General features: G+C 35.0%; 1 protein-coding gene across 41 annotated transcripts in view; it reads left to right on the top strand.

Annotated features, from left to right (window-relative positions):
• The window catches only part of STPG2 (sperm tail PG-rich repeat containing 2), a 533,064-nt gene that overhangs the window by 105,991 nt on the left and 405,549 nt on the right, over positions 1–21,524 (top strand). For all 41 annotated transcript variants that reach the window (XR_007407755.1, XR_007407756.1, XR_003126915.3 and 38 more), the window contains one exon: positions 17,056–17,160. Coding sequence is in view for 21 of the 41 variants with exons in the window: in XM_049104919.1 (XP_048960876.1) it covers positions 17,056–17,160 (105 nt within the window). In the remaining 20 variants the exon portion in view is untranslated. The remainder of the gene's footprint in view (positions 1–17,055; positions 17,161–21,524) is intronic.

Here is a 21,524-nt window from a genome sequence, read left to right as displayed (position 1 = left end):
GAATTTTAGGGAATGATTATGTATCATCATAAACTTAATCAGGTTGTAATGTAGATTGCAGCTGCTGCCCCAGATATAGTATCTGTAGTGGAGTAAGACAACATGGCCCACTATATTGTTAGAATTAGCCTGACTAGATTTGATTACCAGGAATTAGCAAAAACTTGACATGCCTTAGGAAGACATATGCAAACCAGACAGTAGGAGATAAACCCTATAAAACTTCAAGGGCCTCTTTTCTCATTGAAGTTTCTGGGTGGTCTAGCGGTTTGGATTATGTCAAGAAATCCCCTCCAAGGTGAAAGGCAAGTTGCTATTCCTTTCATATCCTTACCATGAAAAAGAAGCACAACTCTTGGCACACCTTTATAATTTTTAGGGGGGAAAGGTATATCGCGTTTGAGTGTGTTACTTTGGTCCATCCACTGAGATATGGATAAGTTTGCCAGTTTTAACCAGAACTAGAGAGCGTTCTATAGCAAGTCCAGGCTGCATTGCAAGCCATTCTTTTCACTTGGGCCTTATGATTCAGAATATTTGATCATACTTGAAGTATCTGTTGCAAATTGGAATGCTGAGAAAACTTCTGGCAAGTACTAATATGAAAATAAGAGTATATACCTCGAGGGTTTTGCAGCACTTCTATGTCCTCTTCTGTGGATAACTATTTTCTTTATTAAAAATAGCTCTGGTTTGCTATTGGGCCTTAATAGAAACTGAATATCTAATCATGGTACATCAGATGACCATTAGCCTTAACTTGCCATCATGAACTGAGTGTTTTCGGGCAGCCCCGGTGGCCCAGCAGTTTGGCGCTGCCTTCAGCCTAGGGTGTGATCCTGGAGATCAGGTATTGAGTCCTGCGTCGGGCTCCCTGCATGGAGCCTGCTTCTCCCTCTGCCTGTGTCTCTGCCTCTCTCTCTCTCTCTCTCTCTCTCTGTGTCTGTCATAAATAAATACATAAAAAATCTTAAAAAAAAATGAACTGGGTGTTTTCTAACTCACTGGCCATAAGGTTGGGAGTGTACAGAAATAATGTATAATGAAGTGGAAATGGCATATAAAAGACCAGACTCAGGCATGTCCAGAAGATACAAGTTATACAAGTGCCCGAGCTCCTTTGACATTGACTCCTATTGGACCAGAAGTGGTAAATACGTATCAATATGAATGATGTTCTAAAATTCTCTTTAAAAGGTAATTGGTTGTCAAAAGCATAACTAATAATAATGTGTGTGGGTTTATGACATAGAAGCAAAATGTTAAGATAACAACTTTAAGGAAAGAAGAAAATTGAAGAATATTGATGGACAATTTTTACACTATACATGTGGTAGCATACTATTATTTGAAGCTAGATGATGATGTTAAAGACGTCTACAAGAGCCACTAAAAATATATTAAAGGGAAATTGCTAGTAAGATAGTAGTGGAGATAAAATAGAATCATTAAAAAATACTCAACTAATTCAAAAGAAGGCAAGAAATGAGAAAAAAATATCGAAGGACAGATGGTGCAAATGGAGAATATAGAAAAGCTATGCATCTACCAATAATATGTCAACATATTTCAATAATTATTTTAGATCCAAATTGTCTAAACACTTTAATTAAAATGCAGAGATTGTCATATGGGTTTTAAAACCAAGAAACAATTAACACTATCTCTAAGAAACACACTTGGAATATATAGATACACATTGGTTAAAAGTCAACGAATGGAAAATGACAAACCATGCAAACACCAATGGAAAATGGTTGTATCAGACAAAGTAGATTTGAGAACAAGGAATATTATCAGAGATAAAGAGGGACATTTCATAATAAAAAAGAAAGATCACCAAGGCGACATAGTATGCTAAATGTATATGCATGTATAAACAGAGATTCAGAATACATGGAGCAAACACTGACAGAATAGAATGGAGAAATAGTCTAACTCACAGCTAAAGCTAGGAATTCCACCAGTCTGGTCTCAATAATTGATAGAATAAGGGAACAAAACATTGAGTTTATAGAAGACTTGAATAACACTATCAGCTGTCTTGACCTCTTAGACACCACCTAAAAACAGTAGAAATACAATATTTTCAAGTGCACATAGGGCATTCACCAACATAGACCATATTCTGAGCTATAAAGCAAGTTTCAGTATATTTAAAATAATTGAAATCATAGAAAGTGTACCCTTTGATTGTAACAGGTTTAACCAAAAATGAGTCACATAAAGATACATGGAAAATTCATATATATTTGGAAATTAGTAACATACTTCTAAATAAATCTTTTTTTTTAAAGATTTTATTTATTCATGAGAGACATAGAGAGAGCAGAGACACAGGCTGAGGGAGAAGCAGGCTTCATGCAGGGAGCCTGATGTGGGACTCGATCCCGGGACCCTAGGATAACACCCTGGGCCGAAGGCAGGCGCTCAACCACTGAGCCACCCAGGGATCCCCACTTTTAAATAAATCTTAAGTAAAAGAAGAAATCATTTTGAGCTGACTGAAAGTGAAAACACAGCTTATCAATATTTGTAAGATGGAGCTAACTAACACAGTACTTAGTGTGTAATATATAGAATTAATGTTTATATCAGAAAATAGGAAATGTATAAAACCAATGAAATTAGCTTCTATTTTTAGGAAATAGGAAAAAGAGCAAATTAAACTCAAAACAAGGAGAGAAAATGAGAATGAATGGAAATTAAATTCTGGAACATCTATTTTCCAAAAGGAAATAAGGAATTTATAAGATTCAAAATATCTTGTAACAAAATAACTTTATTAATATCTTTGAAAAACTGAATACCCCCCCCCTTCTTATTAGCTCTGTCAGCAGGGGCAAATTATTCAACATATTTAATGCTTAGGTTTCTCATTTGTAGTATGGAGTATAATAAGTTTTAAGTCACAATGATTGAGAAGGAAATGAAATGAAAATATACAAAGATCATAATACCCTAGAATTAAACTTTAGAAGCACAAACTAAATTAATTTTACATTACAATAAAATTACAATTTATGATAACATTTAAAAGCTAAATCAGTAAAATGTTTTTAATCTTGAAGTATTACACTATTTGTACACGGCTCTGAAAATACACCTTACTAAGAAAATACTCTTAAAACTAGATAATCAGACGAAACCTGTAGTTAAAGACAACTAGAAAAGTGAATTTAAAAAAATCTGCTTGAATATATTGAAGTGTTAACAAGACAGTAAACATTTACTGAGCAAGATATAATTGAGAAAGAAAAGAGGCCCAAGATGGTGAGCTTTGTGTATGTAATAGGCACAAATTCCCCAAGGATGCCTAATCCCCAGGACCTGTGATTATATTAACTTACATGGTAAAAGATCTTTGCAGATATAATTGTTAAGTATTTTCAGATGAGGAGCTTATCTGAATTATCCAGATGGTCCAGATGTGATTATAATGGTCCTTATAAGAAGGAGGTAGGAGAGGAACACCTGAGTGGCTCAGTGGTTGAGTGTCTGCTTTTGGCTCAGGTCATGATCCTGTGGTCCTGGGATCGAGTCCCACATCAGCCTCTCTGTGGGGAGCCTGCTTCCTCTCTGCCTATGTCTCTGCCTCTCTCTGTGTGTCTCTTATGAATTAAAAAAAAAAAAAAAAAAAGGATGCAGGAGAGTCACAGAAGGCAATGTGATGAAGAAGCAGAGATTGGAGTAGTACAGGTCCATGAACCAACCTCTAAAAACTGGAAAAGCAAGTAAACAAATTCTTTCTTTAGAGTTTCCAGAAAAAAATGCAGCCCTGCCAGCATGTTGGATAGATATTTTGCTTCATACTTGTGTCAAACCACTGATATGCGGAATATGAATCAACCCTTGCTTATTTGTGTTACACACATATTTGGGGAAGGATTTGAGTTTCAGTTATATTTATTTTTGAATACTGAAGCAAAGGGAGAAGTGGTATTTCTGTGATTTAATTTTATGACACATGTGGACCTGAAAACTTGCATTGGAATCAGCAATGGAAAGCACCAACCATATTGGCAGCAAGGAAGAGTGTTATATGAATAAAAGACACCTGAATAGCAATCTGTACTGTTTTGTTTATAGAAAACAGTTGATAATCAACAGTATGCTTTCTGATTTTAAATTGGATTTGAAATAAATAGTGAAATGTATGAATATATTCATATTGTAGTCAGTGTATAATGTGTATTTTAAATATGGATAAAAAGAAATGAGTAATGGATACAACACAATGGTGTGTTGGATCACATCAAAATTAAGAATGTTAGTGAGGAGACACGATTATATGAGCTGTTGAAATAAAATATAAATTTAATGCTAGTAAAGACCATTATGATTTCATGTGGGTTTTTGAAGTGGCATATCTTAGTAACTTGAGTGATCTGAACTCTTCACTTCCAAACTGAAGTACTGCGCTTTTAGATGTTGAGGATATTTTCTAATTTTTAAAATCCAAAAAACTGCAATAGAAATCACTTGAGTATGACATTTGGACTTTTTCCCAGCTCAATGTTTTGTTCTTTTTTTTTTTTTTTTTTAGTTTTTGGAGAAAGAAACTGATGATATATTATTTAACATATAAACCACATCCAAATGCTACAAAGAGCATGAAGAAATAATTTCCATAACTGAAAACAAGAGTATATTAGAAATACATTTACTGTTGTCTTCCAAGTTGAAACATTCAACCTTCCAGCTTTTGGCTGTAAAATGTTAGAATTTATCATCTATTAGAGTGCTGAAAGTAGTCTGCAGTGAGCAGTCTCTCCATAATTTCTGGGCCATTTGTGTTTAATATGAATATCCAGACTTATCTGGCAGCCACTAAACACTGGGTGACATTTACAATGATCTATGATTGTGAATTTAAAATTTCTAATTTAGTAGAAGCTAGCATGAGAAATCAATTGCAAGTGTAACCTAAATTATAAATTAAGCTATCTGCCATTGAATCGTATAATGTTACCTTGGTAAAAACTGCAAACAATCTTATCCTTGTCATTGAATAAATTACTTATTGTTAATTTATTGTTAAGTTAAAATATTATGGTTATTTTTTTGTTACCAAGAAAAGTAAACATATTTTTAATAAAATTACTTAAAATTGACGATCTTTATGTACACCAGTTACCCATTAAGGGGTGTGTGGGTACCAAACTTTATAAACACTGTAATTGAAGATATAGGCAAAGAATGTCCTTTATCCTGGGTGTTAAAAGCCTGTTTCAGTGCTCTTAGGTAGTCATAGGTATCCTCAAGCTAGGGAATTAGAATTTCCCCCATCATCTTCTTGAGCTTCCCATCCTTCTGAAATCCATGTTGACATTCTGCCACACAGAATCAGAGAAAGTTCTTTTTCTGATACTTTCATTACTTGATGACTTGATCTATAGCCTTATCTGCTTAGGGGGTCTGTCCAGCTGAGCCTACTTTCATACTTCATTTTTTGGTTGCCCTCAAGTCCCCCATACACTTCTTAGAGGAGTATGGAAACTTCTAGTTTATTGTTTTCACAAACTTGTTAATGTAACAGGAAGTTAGGTCATGTCTTTCATAGCAATGAGAATTGTGACGACAAAACAGTCTCTTCATGGTATCAGGCAGTGCCTTTGATGTGATACAGTAGTTTGATCACAGCACAGTAATCTAGTGAAAGTAAGTATGAGTAATTGGGCCCTTTCCTACACAGCATTTCAGAGATTACTTCAGACCTAGGCAATCCTAGTTTCAGAACTATCAGTGTGTGTTAAAGATCAAGTCTCTGCTAATCACTTGTAACTATGAACATTATAATTTTATCCTGATACTGCCAACAAGGCATGGAAAACTCCAATTCATTTATCAAACCTTAGATTTTGTGAGATTTCAAGGTATATGCAGGAATTTATATAAGAAGGTATATTCTTCATATATTTAGACTAAGATAGACTAAGCTGAATGTGGAATCTAGTGGTCATTGGGTTGTATTTAATCCACAGGTGGATTATGGCCAATTTGTAGTTCTAAAAAGTGGAAATAACTCTCAGCATTTGTAACTTGTAGCAATTCAAATATAAATCTAGATTTTTAGCTTTTCTTAAAAAGAAAAGAAAAGAAAACCCAATAACCAATTGATTGTTGTTAGGATGGGAACTGATTAAATGCTGCGCCTGAGAGTGAGGCCTCCAGTGTACCATTTTTCATGGAACTCTTATTTGCCTGCGTGGCTCCAGTAGACATTTGAATTCTTCATCCATCAATGTAATATCAATCTTCTGTGGGTCCTTTAGCTTCATTTAAGATTCATATAATTTTTAACATTATTTCATTTGTATGTGTTCAATTGTGTATTATTCATTGTTACTGCTATTCTTTTTCCTTTAAAAAGAGGAATTTGGGTTTGCAAAGAGCAAGAGGAATATACTCATATTAAGTAACTATTCAGAAGTTCATGTTGCATTGCACAGTAATAAATGTTAATGAATTCTGAACATTTATTTGGCACTAATTTACCAAAATAGGTATTATAAATCTTGACTGCTACTAGATAACTACCTTGTAAGATACAGTAATTATGGGGAAACTATATAAACTATTTGTGTATGTTTTTTCTTGGTGAAAAATATTTGAGCACAAAACTCTTACATAATTCTTGATCATTGTAGTATGGATAGCCACATTTAGTCCTCATATTCTAGTTCAGAACTTTGCAGGGTAACTTCAGATTTACTGTATTTTGACTGAACTGAATTGCTAACACCAGTGTTGATATGAACAGTTATTTCAGCAGATATTAAGGAATCTAAGTAGCTTTTCATCAGCCTTACTCAATTTCATATTGGAATAGTTGGGATTGCATAAAATAACCCTATACTCCGAAGCAGCAATATACAGTCAAACCTAGCAGCTTATATTTGAATTCTGCCTCTCCCGTTATATTTGTTTAGATTTACATGGGGAAACTACTTTTGTTTTCCATTTCTGTTACTGAACATATGGTAAGATAACTAGTCTATGATTTATCCTATAAAGCATTTCCTGTCACTTAATTTTCTAATTTCAGTGTTGTATAACTGAATTTTGTCAGAGATCCAGTGATACTTGTAGTTCTCTTATTAATACAGAGTCACTTTCAGGATCTATTTTGATCACTTAGAGTTTTCCATGCCATGCTAATTTGATTTGGTTCTGTTTAAATATAATTAGTTCTTTTATGTATTTATTTATTTTGTATATTTTTCCTTGGAGTTCAATTTCCCAACATATAGTATAACACCTAGTGCTCATCCCGTCAAGTGCCCCCCCTCAGTGCCCATCACCCAATTACCCCAACCCCCCGCCGATCTCCCTTTCCACCACCCCTTTATCGTTTCCCAGAGTTAGGTGTCTCTCATGTTCTGTCACCCTCACTGATATTTCCCACTCATTTTCTCTCCTTCCTCTATAATTCCTTTCACTATTTTTTATATTTCCCGAATGAATGAGACTATATAATGTTTGTCCTTCTCCGATTGACTTACTTCACTCAGCATAATACCCTCCAGTTCCATCCACGTCAAAGCAAATGGTGGGTATTTGTCCTTTCTGATGGCTGAGTAATATTCCATTGTATACATAGACCACATCTTCTTTATCCATTCATCTTTAGATGGACACCGAGGCTCCTTCCACAGTTTGACTATTGTGGACATTGCTGCTATAAACATTGAGGTGCAGGTGTCCTGCCGTTTCACTGCATCTGTATCTTTGGGGTAAATCCCCAGCAATGCAATTGCTGGGTCATAGGGTAAGCTCTATTTTTAACTCTTTGAGGAACCTCCACACAGTTTTTCAGAGTGTCTGTACCAGTTCACATTCCTACCAACAGTGCAATTAGGGTTCCTAATTAGTTCTTTAAAAAAAAATTATATACCTAGTGTTTGTTTCCTGAGATCAGAAAGAATAAATTATACTTTCTAAATGAACCAAAGTTTATCTTGTAGTTATGAAAGTGAGCATAGGGGACACTCAAGTAAAAATTATCTATTCCTTTGGCCAGTCATTATGATGAGTCACTTAAAGAGTTAACTATATCTGGGACATACTTATTCAATATATTTAATTTTAAATGAAAAAGCTACTTTATTAAGAATATAGTGCTGAGTATAATCAAGTAGCAAAAATTATATGGGTAAAAGTATGCTGAAATTATTTTAAGTTGCAAACTTTCCTTTTAAGTTGCTTATAAATTTGTTTCTCATTATATTAAAAAAGATGCTGAATATCATCTTGTTTTTAGGAATTAGAATAGATGTGTTAATTCATTTCTGGAAAATGGAATAATCATCATCAGTCTTGCCAAATTATTCAGTCTAGCTGTTAACTGAAGAATATGATGAATGGTTAAAAGATTGTGAGAATAAAGTCTGAGGATTGGAATGATTCATTAGTTCATATAAGCCATTAAAAAAGACTAACATAAAATAAAAATATAAAAGAATATAATATAAAATTAAAATAGAGTATGATAAATTAAGAATATAGAATAAATTAATATAAAATATATAATATTATATAAAAGAATCACATAAATATTGCATGATATTCTTAGCCCTTTTTAAATACAATTTTCCAGAAACCATATTTAGTTTCATGTCTTAGGTACCACCTATATGTACTGATCATTTCTAAATATATAGATTGCTTCCAGTATGTATTTATGCCCTGACCTCTCCACTGAGCTCCAGTTTTCTATGAATTACTGCCCATATGACATCTCTACCTTGACATTTTATAGCAACTACAAAACTAACATTTCAAAATTGAACTTTTTTTTTTTAAGATTTTATTTACTTATTCATGAGAGACACAGAGAGAGAAGCAGAGACATAGACAGAGAGAGAAGCAGGCTCCATGCAGGGACCCGACGTGGGACTCGATTCCGGGTCTCCAGGATCACGCTCTGGGCCAAAGGCAGATGCTTAAGCGCTGAGCTACCCACGTGTCCCTGAACTTGTGTCTTTTGGTCCTACTCTAGTTTTTATCTGCTCTATCAGAGCAAATTCATTATCTAGGACTATGTCATATGGTCACCCCTTTCTGGCAGAAGGCTGTGGAAAGGGAAGTCGGAAATTGGCATTGTGGCAGCCATCATTAATATCTGTCTCATCTACTTACAGGCTCTGCTGCTTTTGGAAGTAATTTTTTTGTGGTACAGTTTTTTTGTCTGTGAATTGAAGTAATGCCTAACAAATAGTAGGTGCTTAGTAAATATTAGTTGCTGCTTCTATCCTCTTTTGCTGTGTAGCCAGTCACCCTAAAATGTAATCTTAAAGCAACAGCAATATAGCAACAATTTGTTATCTTTCATGATTGCACCAATAGCGGCACATAGCGCTTAATTGCCAAGGAAGGTGTCTCAGGGCCCCAAATGACAATGTTTAAATGTACAGTTTATTGCAGAAGAAAATCACAAACACAACTTTAAAGAATGTTCCTTTTTTTAAGATTTTATTTATTCATGATATATATATATATCATATATATATATCATATATATATATATATATATAGAGAGAGAGAGAGAGAGAGAGAGATGCAGAGACACAGGCAGAGGGAGAAGCAGGCTCCATGCAGGGAGCCCAATGTGGGACTCGATCCTGAGTCTCCAGGATCACGCCCTAGGCCCAAGGCAGGCAGTAAATCGCTGAGCCACCCAGGGATCCCTAAAGAATGTTCTTTGCAGTTAAAGTCTACAAGGGCTCCAGAGAGATCAGGAGTGAGCTCTAATTGTCTTCCTTCGCTAAGGCCATACTAGGGCACACATTATGCATTTTTCTTGATAAGGAACACTGACACATGCATGAACAGCTCAGAATCTAGGAGCACAAATGGAGTCTTTCTGCTTTCTTTTACTCTACTGGCCACCTAAGATATTTTGCTACATAATCAGTACCAACAGTAAAGCCCTCCAGGAGTCTCACTGACTGAGGCAAGGTGCAAATCATCAGTGTCCTTGTTATCAATGAACAATGCTAACAAACTGATATAGAGCACTCTGAAACTCATGGGAACCATAATTGCAAAATGAGACTATTAGTAGTTTCATACCTTGACCCAAGATTGTGCCTTGTAGATCCTTTGACAAAACAACTTACACTAATTCCAAGTCTATTGGAATTAACCTTCACAAATACAATTCTCCTCTGGTTTTGCTGGATTCAATTTCCTTTTTTTTCTAATCCATATGGTATCTGCTGGGGTCGCTAATCTGGCTGCTTTCCAGAATGTATAAAGTAGGGTATGTTCTTATAGTAGGTTAATACATATTTTTTTGATCACTCTTGTCATAGTATCTACAATATTGATCTTTTGTAATAGGTCTTGAAAAATACAAGAGGGGCTTTCTAGTTACTGAGATCTTAGTTTAGTTTGTACCCCAACTAGTTGTGCTTAAAGATAAGTCATTAAATCTCTGTGGGTCTTATTTTCTTTATTGAACAAACTTGAGTAATGTTGTCCAGCTTGTGGGGATTTTTAAGGATTAAAGATAACAAAAAAAGGATTAAAGATAACATAGGAATATATCAAGTATAGTGCCTGCCATACAGTGGTGCTCAGTAAATATAGATAATTAATGTTTCTTCATTTTTTTTGTAAGAGGGATCAAAGATAGGGAGAACTAAAAGTACTACTTAAGAAAGTATTGGTTGCAGAAGTGAGAGTTTTATAAACTAAGAAAAGCCTCTAAAATACAATTAAACCTTTTTGTGATACCTAGATGTATGCTAGTAAAAGACCTTAAGTCCTCCTCCCCCCACACACCCTTTGTGGAATGTCCTAGCATTATATAGCATGAATATATATAGATAAACTTTAGAACAGGGTGACTTCCAAAATTATATGGAAAGAGTAAGCAACAATGATTTATTTTTTTTAAGAAGATTTTATTTATTTATTCATGAGAGACACACAGAGAGAGGCAGAGACATAGAGGAAGAAGCAGGCTCCCTGTGGGGAGCCGGATGCTGGCCTTGATCCCTGGATCTGGGATCACACCCTGAGTTGAAGGCAGACACTCAACCACTGAGCTATTGAGGCATGCCAATAAACAATTAAATGGGATTAGAATAATCCCATCTATTCAGTTAGTATTATTGAACTATTATGTGTCAAAAGTGTGGTAAAGCTGGCTTTTTCCTCAAAATTACCATCAGCACAACTCTTAGACTTGGTGAGTACCATTGTTATATTTTCTGCTACATATCTACCTTTCTGAAATACTTTATATTTTTTAGTTTTGTAGATGGACTTCTGGTTGAACAAGGTAGATTTGAAACCATGCTTGTATCTTAGCTTCCTCCCTCCATTAGTTTGCTAGGACTGTCATAACTGAGTACCACAACAAGGAGGTGTAAACAGAAGAAATTTATCTTCTCACAGTTTTGGAGGCTAGAAGTCTGAGATGAAGGTGTTGGCAGTGATTTTCTTTTGAGACATCTGTCCTTGGCTTATAAATGGCTATCTTCTTTTTGTGTCTACACATGGCCTTTCCTCTGTGCACACTCATGTCTATGTTCAAAATTCCTTTTCTTATGAAGATACCAGGCATACAGGATTAGGGCCCTTCTTTTAACTGAATTATATCTTTAAAGACCTTATCACCAAATACAGTTATATTCTGAAGTACTGGGGCTTAAGATTTCAACATATGAATTTTGGAGGGACACAGTTTAGCCCATAACACTCCCAAAGCCCCACTAAATTACTAAGTAAAAGAATAAGGAAGGTGCAATCCTGCAAACACAAAAAAAATGGGAGAAGAGATGATAATAGATAAACGATGTCTTCCGTTTTCAAGGATGGAAAGCTGATGGGGAAATGGTAAGTGTAAAAGCTACTGGGGAAATGTGAATTGGTGGTATAGAGAAAGCTGCTATGTAAGTATCTTTAGAGAGGGATGCCAATAAGAAAGCTAGTTCATCTTATAGTACCTTTAAAATGCCCAGGAATATCAATTACTTTGGAAGGTGGCAGGTGGGACTGAAAACAGCAGGATTGATGATAATCTGGATAGGAAGCATAGTTTCTTACACCTAGGTGGCTTTCTCATTCCCACTCCAGGAGAAGATATGAAGTCTGTTGGTGGAGAAATCAAACAAGAGAGTCTCTGGACTTAGGAACACTGAGATAAGAGAGGGAAAGGGTGAGATGATGTAACAAAAATGGGAGGTATTCCTAGACTCCAGATAATAATTCTCAGATTCCAGAGCTGGTTCCAGGTCTGGAGCAGGAATTGTATCTGAAGAATCTGAAGCATCTTGGACCAGAAAGCAAGACAGCTATGAAACATTACTGGGGGTCATGTCAAAAGGATTCTGGTACTCATTTGAATAGGTTCCCACCAACTGAAGATGGGTTAATTTCAGTATTGGTGAATAGTACAACTCCAATTGTAAGGGGATAAAATAATTCAAATATATTTAAATCCATGAGATTAAAATTAGAATTTTAAAAATTCAGTCACTGGTGTTGGACAATGCAACAGTTTAACTTGGTATTTTGAAACTGGTAAATAAAAGAAAAAGAAAAAAACCAACACAAGCATTTATCTCTCTTTTCCTATATGAACTATACCTTAGGGTAACTAAACAATTGTTGAGAGAAGTCTCTCTGTAGAAGTATTTCGGTCAATAAATAAGTAATTATATAATTATATTATCATTTAAAAAAAAGATTTTATTTATTCATGAGAGACAGAGAAAGAGAGAGAGAGAGACTCAGGCAGAGGGAGAAGCAGGCTCCATGCAGGGAGCCCGACATGGGACTCCATCCCAGGTCTCCAGGATCAGACCCTGGGCTAAAGGTGGCGCTAAATCGCTGAGCCACCTGGGCTGCCCTATATTATAATTTTTTTAACCCCTTCTAAATTACTACATCTAGTCAATAATCATTAATGGCTGTTAACATTGTAGAATGGAAAGAACTAGCTATTATATATGCCTCCTGGTGGAAGTATACAGCACTACCTATGAAGTAATCTTGAAAAAAAATTGAATTAGAATCTGACCAAGCCCTTTTATCCAACTACTGCTTACAGGAAGTATGAAGGACAGGAGACAGACACATGGATACCAGTCAAGAAAATGCAATTGCAGGAAATGCTCAAAAATTGGACAAAAACTTAGCTTTTTCACCAAATAAGTTGAAAGAAACAGAGTAAAGTGAAGAAACCTATAGATTATAAGAGACTTTGATCCCTTCTAAGTATGAGCTTTAATTGGGTTTGGATTCAGACAAACATATAAATAAATGAGTATCATACACATAAATTTATTAGGCAGTCACAAAAATTTGAACTGAATAAATAAGGAAGCAAATCATTGTTGATTTTTTTAAGATGGAAAAATGGTTTTATGTTTATGTTAAAGTTCCTTATTTTTCAGAAATATGTGCTGAAGTATGTATTGATAAAATTACAATATTTTGTATTTGCCTTTACATCATTGGAATGGGAATTGGGGGAAGTTGGTAGGATTAGGAAACAAATTTGGACATGAGTTAAGAATTATTGAGCCTGGGTGATGGCGAAAGTTTATAAACAGAATAGGGAGAGTTCCAGAAACCTTTCCCACTTACCTAAACTGTCAGCTAGACTTGAGAAAAGACTGATATTTTGGGGCCCTCTAATGCAAAGGCTGAGTTGTGGTTCCATCACAGCTTAATGAAGTCCAACAGGTTTCAAGTCAAATCTATCCATGTATGAATTTTTCAATCATTTCTTTCAGTGGCTCACTCTTAAATCTGAATGGGGAGCAAGAGATCACCAGACTTTTGAAAAAAATCCTCCAATGGGAAAAATAAAGACAAAAAACCCAACATCAATAAAACTCCAAGGAAAAAGACAAAAACGACAGAATTATAAATAAAATTATAATTAATATCCTTGGAAAGATGGAGGATAATGTGAGTGTGAATAAAGATTTAGAGACTTATAAATGGATAATTATACCCCAGTTTTTATTTGAAGCAAGAGGCCCATTTTTATTAAGTTACACATGAAAAGATGCCAAAAATAACCCGCCCCAATAATTTTTAACCTCTATTCCCAAGGCAGGATACTCCTAAAATCTAGGCTTTCTTCCTTGGAATGTATGTGTTTAGCAGAAGGTGCTGTAATAATGACCTCTTTTGGACTGAGTTATGGTTCTTTATTATGCATGAGAATCATCTGTGAGGCTTGTTAAAATGTAGATTCCTGTACCCAATGAGGTTCTGATCCACTTAGATCAGATCTTAAATGAGACACTCATTTAAGTGGGATGGAGCTGTATATTTAATAGGCTGACTAAGGCAGATGGTCTGTTGAGAACAATTTAAAAAAGGGGGATAAATACAGCATTTTCAGCTTGTGCCTAGGGTTTGGTCTTCTCAAAGTCTTTCCACTTTTATATTGTCATAAATGGAGACTTGTCCTGAGTGGTCATAGTCTTCTATTAAAAAAAAAAAAATTGGCTTTTAAAATCTTAAGCCTAACTTTTTAGAAGCAAGGCCCTAATTGTACTGCTGTATCTTATTTTAGTGAAATAAAGTTCAGTAACATTAGGAACTTTATGAAAAAAAAAAACAGTAAAAAAGGAGTAAGAAGTACTCATTGAAAAGATGAGATTTCATTTCTGCTTTTATGTGAAATAGTTCCCAAGACTAAAGATATTCACTTATCTCATTATTCACACTTAGTCTTTTCCCTATGATCCATAGTAATGGCCACTTATACTACTATTTATAGCAGTAGAAGTGTAATCCCAGTTTGTCAGTAACTGAGTATTTTTTTTTTTTAGTAACTGAGTATTTTTTACCAATCTTGCCTCTGTGGAGAAGATGGATACAATATATCTGTAAAGTTCAAGAAATAGATTAATATTGTATATTTGAAGTTATGCTCTCTGTATTTCTATATTTGATTTATATCTCATAGGTTAATATAAACAGAGAATTATATAGAAGTTTCTTTAATTCTAAACCTAATTTACTAAAAGTTCATAGATTTAAAAACAATCTTACATGCCAAAGCAAAAGTGGGTCTTTTCTACCAGCCACTAAATAATGGCATAGATTTGTTCATGTGAGATAAGATAACATGGACCTTTGCATAAATTTTTAGGATCAAACCTATTAATATGAAAAAGTACTTATATAATAAGAATTTCCCTTAAATAAAAATTCACCCCCCCAAAATTTCCCAAGTATTACTATTATTATTAAATGCAAATTAAATATGTGAGCTTTTTTTTTTTTTTTAAAGGTTTTGTTTATTTATTCATGAGAGACACGGAGAGAGAGGCAGAGACACAGGCAGAGGGAGAAGCAGGCTCCACACAGGGAGCCCGATGTGGGACTTGATCCCAGAACCCCGGGATCATGCCCTGAGCCAAAGGCAGATAGATGCTCAACCGCTGAGCCACTCAGGCATCCCTAAATATGTGAGCTTTAAGATATTTTACTATTAGAAATGGCTAATGCTCTTATTTGGTGCCACATTATTTCCCAGAGTAATATATCCAAATCCACTATATGATCAGTGAAAATGTAGAATTCAGTGCATGCATTCATCCATTCATCCATTCTTCTGGCAAATAATTACCGAGCACCTACCATGCTCCACATACTCATCTGTATTCCAACGATACAGTAGCAAACAAAACAGTTACTGCCCTGTTGGAGCTTATAACATAGTAGAAAATTGTATTTTGGATAGTAGAAATTGGTAAGATTAAAAAATAGGAAAAGGAGGAGGAATTATTTAGATTAGGTGGACTGGAAATAACTCATTAAGAAGGCAACATTGAATAAATACATGACTGAAATTAGTGAGCCATGGAGCTATTTAGGAGAATATCCTGAACAAAGAGTGCATGCAAAGGTCCTCAGGTTGGTATATGCCTGATCTTTGTGATAAACAGAATGAATGGAAATGTGAGAGTGATAGGAGATTAGGTTGGAGTGGTGATAGTGTATGTGAAGGTGAAATTCATGTCATATTAAGGACCTTGATTTTTGTTAAAAGTGAGATTGCAAGCCATTGGATGGATTTGAGAAGTCAAGTGGTGCAATCTGACTCAGACAGCCATTTTGAAAATAGACTGAAGGGAGACAAGAGCAGAAGCAGGGGGGCAGTCAGGATTTCACAGTAATCCCGGTAAGAGTTTCGAGGCTTGGATCAGAACGGTGTCTGTGGAGGTGGAGAGAAATGGGATTGAACATATAATAAGATAGAGATGATGGGAGTTGCTGGGGAATTTTATTATACACCAAAGTATATAATTCATAAATTAAGGAATAATTCTTGTAACTGTAGAAAAGTAGAGGAGGAATGTATGTAACAGAAGATTTGAAACTTTTTTATACTATGAAAGGTACCCTCAAGGTAATTAAAGTATTTGATGATTAATATACAGCACTTCATATATATATTTGATATATATAATACATGTGTTTAAATTCTTGATATATATCTATATATATAAAGTTAAGTATGTTTAGCTAAGATAATAAAAAATCCCAGTATTTACTGAATTAATTTTTATCTATTATAAAGTATCTGTTTAAATTTAATGTCTTACTTTTTTAACATTTGTATTTGAAATGAAATATATCCTGAGGCTTATTTGTGGGGGAAAAAGTAGTCTATTGATTAATAGAAATTTGGAAAAAACAGTGAAATATTTTCTCAGAGAAGATTTGATTATATACATTTAAATAGAAGAAATATAGAAACCATCTTTATTCATTGTAATGTTTAATTATGTGAAGTAGATAATTTTTTTCTGAGCTCTATCAGTAGAGGGCAGCAAAGTTTCAAGTAGTGTGTGTTCAGGTTCCTAGGAAGCTTTGCTAAGGGCAATTTTTTTTTTCTTGTTTCTCTTAAGAATTTGTTCTGGTTTGCCTTTTAATGAAGTGCTTTGGTAATACCATATAGGAATTTGCTTAAAAACCTGTAGCTTTCGTTCATATATTTAGCCAACTCTTCCCTTAGGTACTATATAGATGCTTTCTTAATGAGAACATGTATTTTTCCTTCCTGTAATTTAGGGAGTACCAGGGCCTGGAAAATATGACATTAAAAGCCAATTTCGGAAGGCTGAAAGTATACCAAGTGTAAATGATGCATCACCTGCTTTCCTTTCTCAATCCCAGGTAATGTTCTATAATCATTTTCATACATAGAACATAATAGATACAATGTGAAGCCAGCAACAAATCTGATGGTGTTTAGGAAGATCATAAAAAGAAAAGTGATAGTTAAACAAATTGGAAACAGACATGGATGGGGCAAATCATATTGCCAAAAAATATGGATAAGATGAAAGGAAATAAGATTGTAATATTAACAATAACATGCAAAGGTGAATATATGAATTGAAAACATCTATTAAACATTTTAAATTTGTATATATGAATGTTCAGTTTAGCTTATAAGAGATTCAGTCTGAGTTTTAAAATATACTCTGCCCATGAATATGTGGAGTATTAACATGCAATCTTTGAGGATATGCATATTTTTCAGAGAGGGTTTTGAAGGCTCTCTGTGGAGGGTGGGGATAGATCATATCTATAACTGCAACTAGGGTCTTTATTTGTGATGCAAGAGTCTATTTCACAGTAATTGTATCACATTCTCCAGGGTATACACTAAGGCTACTTGACGGTATCCAAGATATTTCCATGGCAATTTAATACCAGTAAACTTTGAGAATATGGCAGCCCCAGAGCAAAGTGTTGCAGTATTTATCCAACTGTACTATGTACAGCTCTGGTTATTTTAATTTATCCTAACTCAGGAAGATTATTAACCTTCAGATGACTACAGGTTACTGCTTTGGTTTCGTTGTACTTAAGAGGCACCCCCTTGGAAACAAGGAGATGGATTGCAAGTATAGTTTGGAGACATAATCAACATGATTTTTTAATGGGTTAGATGTGGTGGGGAACTAGGAAGAATCAAGAGTGAGTACCGGGTTTCTGCCTTGAGCAACTTGGTAGTACTTAAGGTGATACACAAAACGGGTGTGTAAGAACAGGATATCATGTGTGTGCGTCCTTGATTTTAAAAAAAATATCATTTTTACAACTAGAACCCTCAGTTCTTATGTTGTTTCTATTCCTCTAATATGTAGTCCTGATCTGATACCACTTGACACCAATTATGATATCTTAAATGTATTTTCAGAAATGGAAAAAAAACATGGTATCAATTTTGTTTAAGGGGATGATGAAGAAAACAATAATGGTTCTGGAGTGAGAGATATGGGGGATTTAAAACCAACAGGACTGCCTGCTAGGGGTGCTGTTAGTGGTTAGTTGAATATGAACATATATTTGTGATTGATAGAAAAAGCAATAATGCAATTAGCAAGGTAGACTTAGAACATAAAATTTTTGTTGATAGAACACATAAAGACATGTTTCTGGGATACTATTTAGTCATAGATTTAAAGAGTTGTTTGGTGTTTGATCTAAATGTATTGAATTTCCTTATGTCTTCAACTATTAGTTTTTAAAACATAAGGCTTCTTTTATAACAATGGTTCTCATCCTTGTTGCGTATTAGAAATGCTTGGGGAATTGTAACACATTTTGATCCCTAGGTGAGTTCTTTGCATTTTTCCAGAGACTGATTCAATTCATCTAGAATAGGGCCCAGGCATCAGTATTCCTTCTGTATAAGAAAGAAAGTAAGAAACATACATGTAATGCTGCAATAAATATAAGGGTCTTTTCAAGGTAGTGTTTTTGTTTTCCCTGGTAAATACCCAGTAGTGGAATTACTGGATCATATGGTTAATTTTATTTTTAATTTTTTGAGGCATCTCCACACTGTTTTCCACAGTGGCTGCACCAGTTTATGTTCCCACCAATAGCGCTTGAGGATTCCTTTCTCCCCACATCCTCACCAACATGTTATTTCTTGTCTTTTTGATTCCAGCCATTGTGTTGGGTGTAAGTTTGTGATTTTGATTTGCATTTTTTTAAAGATTTTTTTAAAAATTTATTTTTTCATGAGAGAGAGAGGGGGAGAGAGAGAGAGAGAGAAAGAGAGAGAGAGAGAGGGAGGCAGAGACACAGGCAGAGGGAGAAGCAGGCTACATGCAGGAAGCTTGATGTGGGACTTGATCCTGGGTCTCCAGGATCAGACCTTGGGCTGAAAATGGCGCTAAACCACTGAGCCACCTGGGCTGTGCATTGATTTGCATCTTTCTGATGATTAGTGATGTTTAACATCTTTTCATGTTCTGTTAGACATTGGTATGATTTTAGAAAAATATCTATTTGGGGATTTTTATTGTAGCATTATTTACAATTGTCAAGATATGGAAGTAACCTAAGTGTCCAGCAATAGATGAATTGGTGATATGTGTACACCCCCCGCACACACACCCCTGGAGTATTACTCAACCATAGAAAAGAATGAGATGTTGCCATTTGCAATGACATGAATGCATGAATGGGCCTAGAGGATATAATGCTAAATAAGTCAGACAGAGAAGGACAAATATCATATGATTTCATTCATATGTAGAAGGTAAGAAGCAAAACAAATGAACTAACAAGGAAAAAGATACCAAAAATCCCCCAGACTCTGAAATACAGAGAATCAACTTGTGGTTGCCAGAGGGGAGATGGGCAGGGCTGGGGTGGGGGGAGTTGGTAAAATAAAGGAGATTAAGAATATACCATGATGAACACTGAGTAATATATATAATTATATAATTATATTGTACACTTGAAAGTAATATAACATCATATATTAATTATATTTAATAACAATGGAAAAGAAAAAAACATACACGTAACTACGTATTTTTATATAAACACATAAAGGATAAATCAGAAAACAATGAAGTTGGTTACCACAAGGGATAGTAAAGAGATGGAGTGGAAGTGCTGGTATGCTGCAGTTAATTCATTTCTATTGGCTTGCAGAAATCAATTGTTAATTTTTCCAGTTTTGCATGTTGATTGATGTTATTTATGATGGCAGTATGAGATTATCCACGTGGTACTATGACTAATAATTTCTAGATTATGGTAGTATGGTTAATAATTTCTTTACCATGGTAGTATGGATAATAATTTCTATACAATGAAAATCAGCAAATGTTACACTTTTTAAAAATTGATGTCCAATTTGCCAACATATAGTATAACACCCAGTGCTCATCCCATCAAGTGCCCTTCTCAGTGCCTGTCACCCAGTTACTCCATCCCCCTCACCGACCTCCCCTTTTGCTATTCTTTGTTCATTTCCCAGAGTTAGGAGTCTCTCATGTTTTGTTACCCTCTCTAATTTGTTACCCACTCATTTTCCCCCTTTTCCTATATAATCCCTTTCACTATTTCTTATATTCCCCATATAAGTGAAACCATATTATGAATGTCCTTCTCCAGTTGACTTACTTCACTCAGCATAATACCTTCCAGTTCCATCCATGTTGAAGCAAATGGTGGGTATTTGTCATTTCTAATGGCTGAGTAATATCCCATTGTATATATAGACCACATTTTTATCCATTCATCTGTCGATAGACACTGAGGCTCCTTCCACAGTTTGGTTATTGTGTACATTGTTGCTATGAACATTGGAGTGCAGGTGTCTTGGCATTTCACTACATTCATATCTTTGGGATACCCAGTAGTGCAATTGCTAGGTTGTAGGGTAGCTCTACTTTTAACTCTTTGAGGAATGTCCACACGGTTTTCCAGAGTGGCTGTACCAGTTCACATTCCCACCAACAGTGCAAGGGGGTTCCCCTTTCTCTACATCCTCTCCAACATTTGTGGTTTCCTGTCTTGTTAATCTTCCCCATTCTCACTGGTGTGAGGTGGTATCTCATTGTGGTTTTGATTTGTATTTCCCTGATGGCAAGTGATGCAGAGCATTTTCTTATGTGCTTGTTGGCCATGTGTATGTCTTCTTTGGTCAAATTTCTGTTCATGTCGTCTGCCGATTTCTGATTGGATTTTTTGTTTCTTGGATGTTGAGTTTAATAAGTTCTTTATAGATCTTGGATACTAGCCCTTCATCTGATATGTCATTTGCAAATATCTTCTCCCATTCTGTAGGTTGTCGTTTAGTTTTGTGGACTGTTTCTTTTGATGTGCAGAAGCTTTTTATCCTGATTAAGTCCCAGTAGTTCATTTTTGCTTTTGTTTCCTTTGCCTTCATAGATTAATCTTGCAAGAAGTTGCTGTGGCCAAGTTCAAAAAGGGAGTTGCCTGTGTTCTCCTCTAGGATTTTGATGGATTCTTGTCTCATGTTTAGATCTTTCATCCTTTTTGAGTTTATCTTTGTGTTTGGTGTAAGAGAATGATCTAGTTTCATTCTTCTGCATGTGGCTGTCCAATTTTCCCAGCACCATTTATTGAAGAGACTGTCCTCTTTCCAGTGGATATTCTTTCTTACTTTGTCAAATATTAGTTGACCATAGAGTTGAGTGCCCATGTCTGGGTTCTATTCTGTTATATTGCTCTATGTGTCTGATTTTGTGCAGGACCATACT

This window comes from Canis lupus, chromosome 32 (assembly GCF_003254725.2).
Source record: "Canis lupus dingo isolate Sandy chromosome 32, ASM325472v2, whole genome shotgun sequence".
Lineage (NCBI taxonomy): Eukaryota > Metazoa > Chordata > Mammalia > Carnivora > Canidae > Canis > Canis lupus.
The sequence above is the reverse complement of the archived record's forward strand: the minus strand, read 5'-3'. Positions and strand labels throughout refer to the sequence as shown.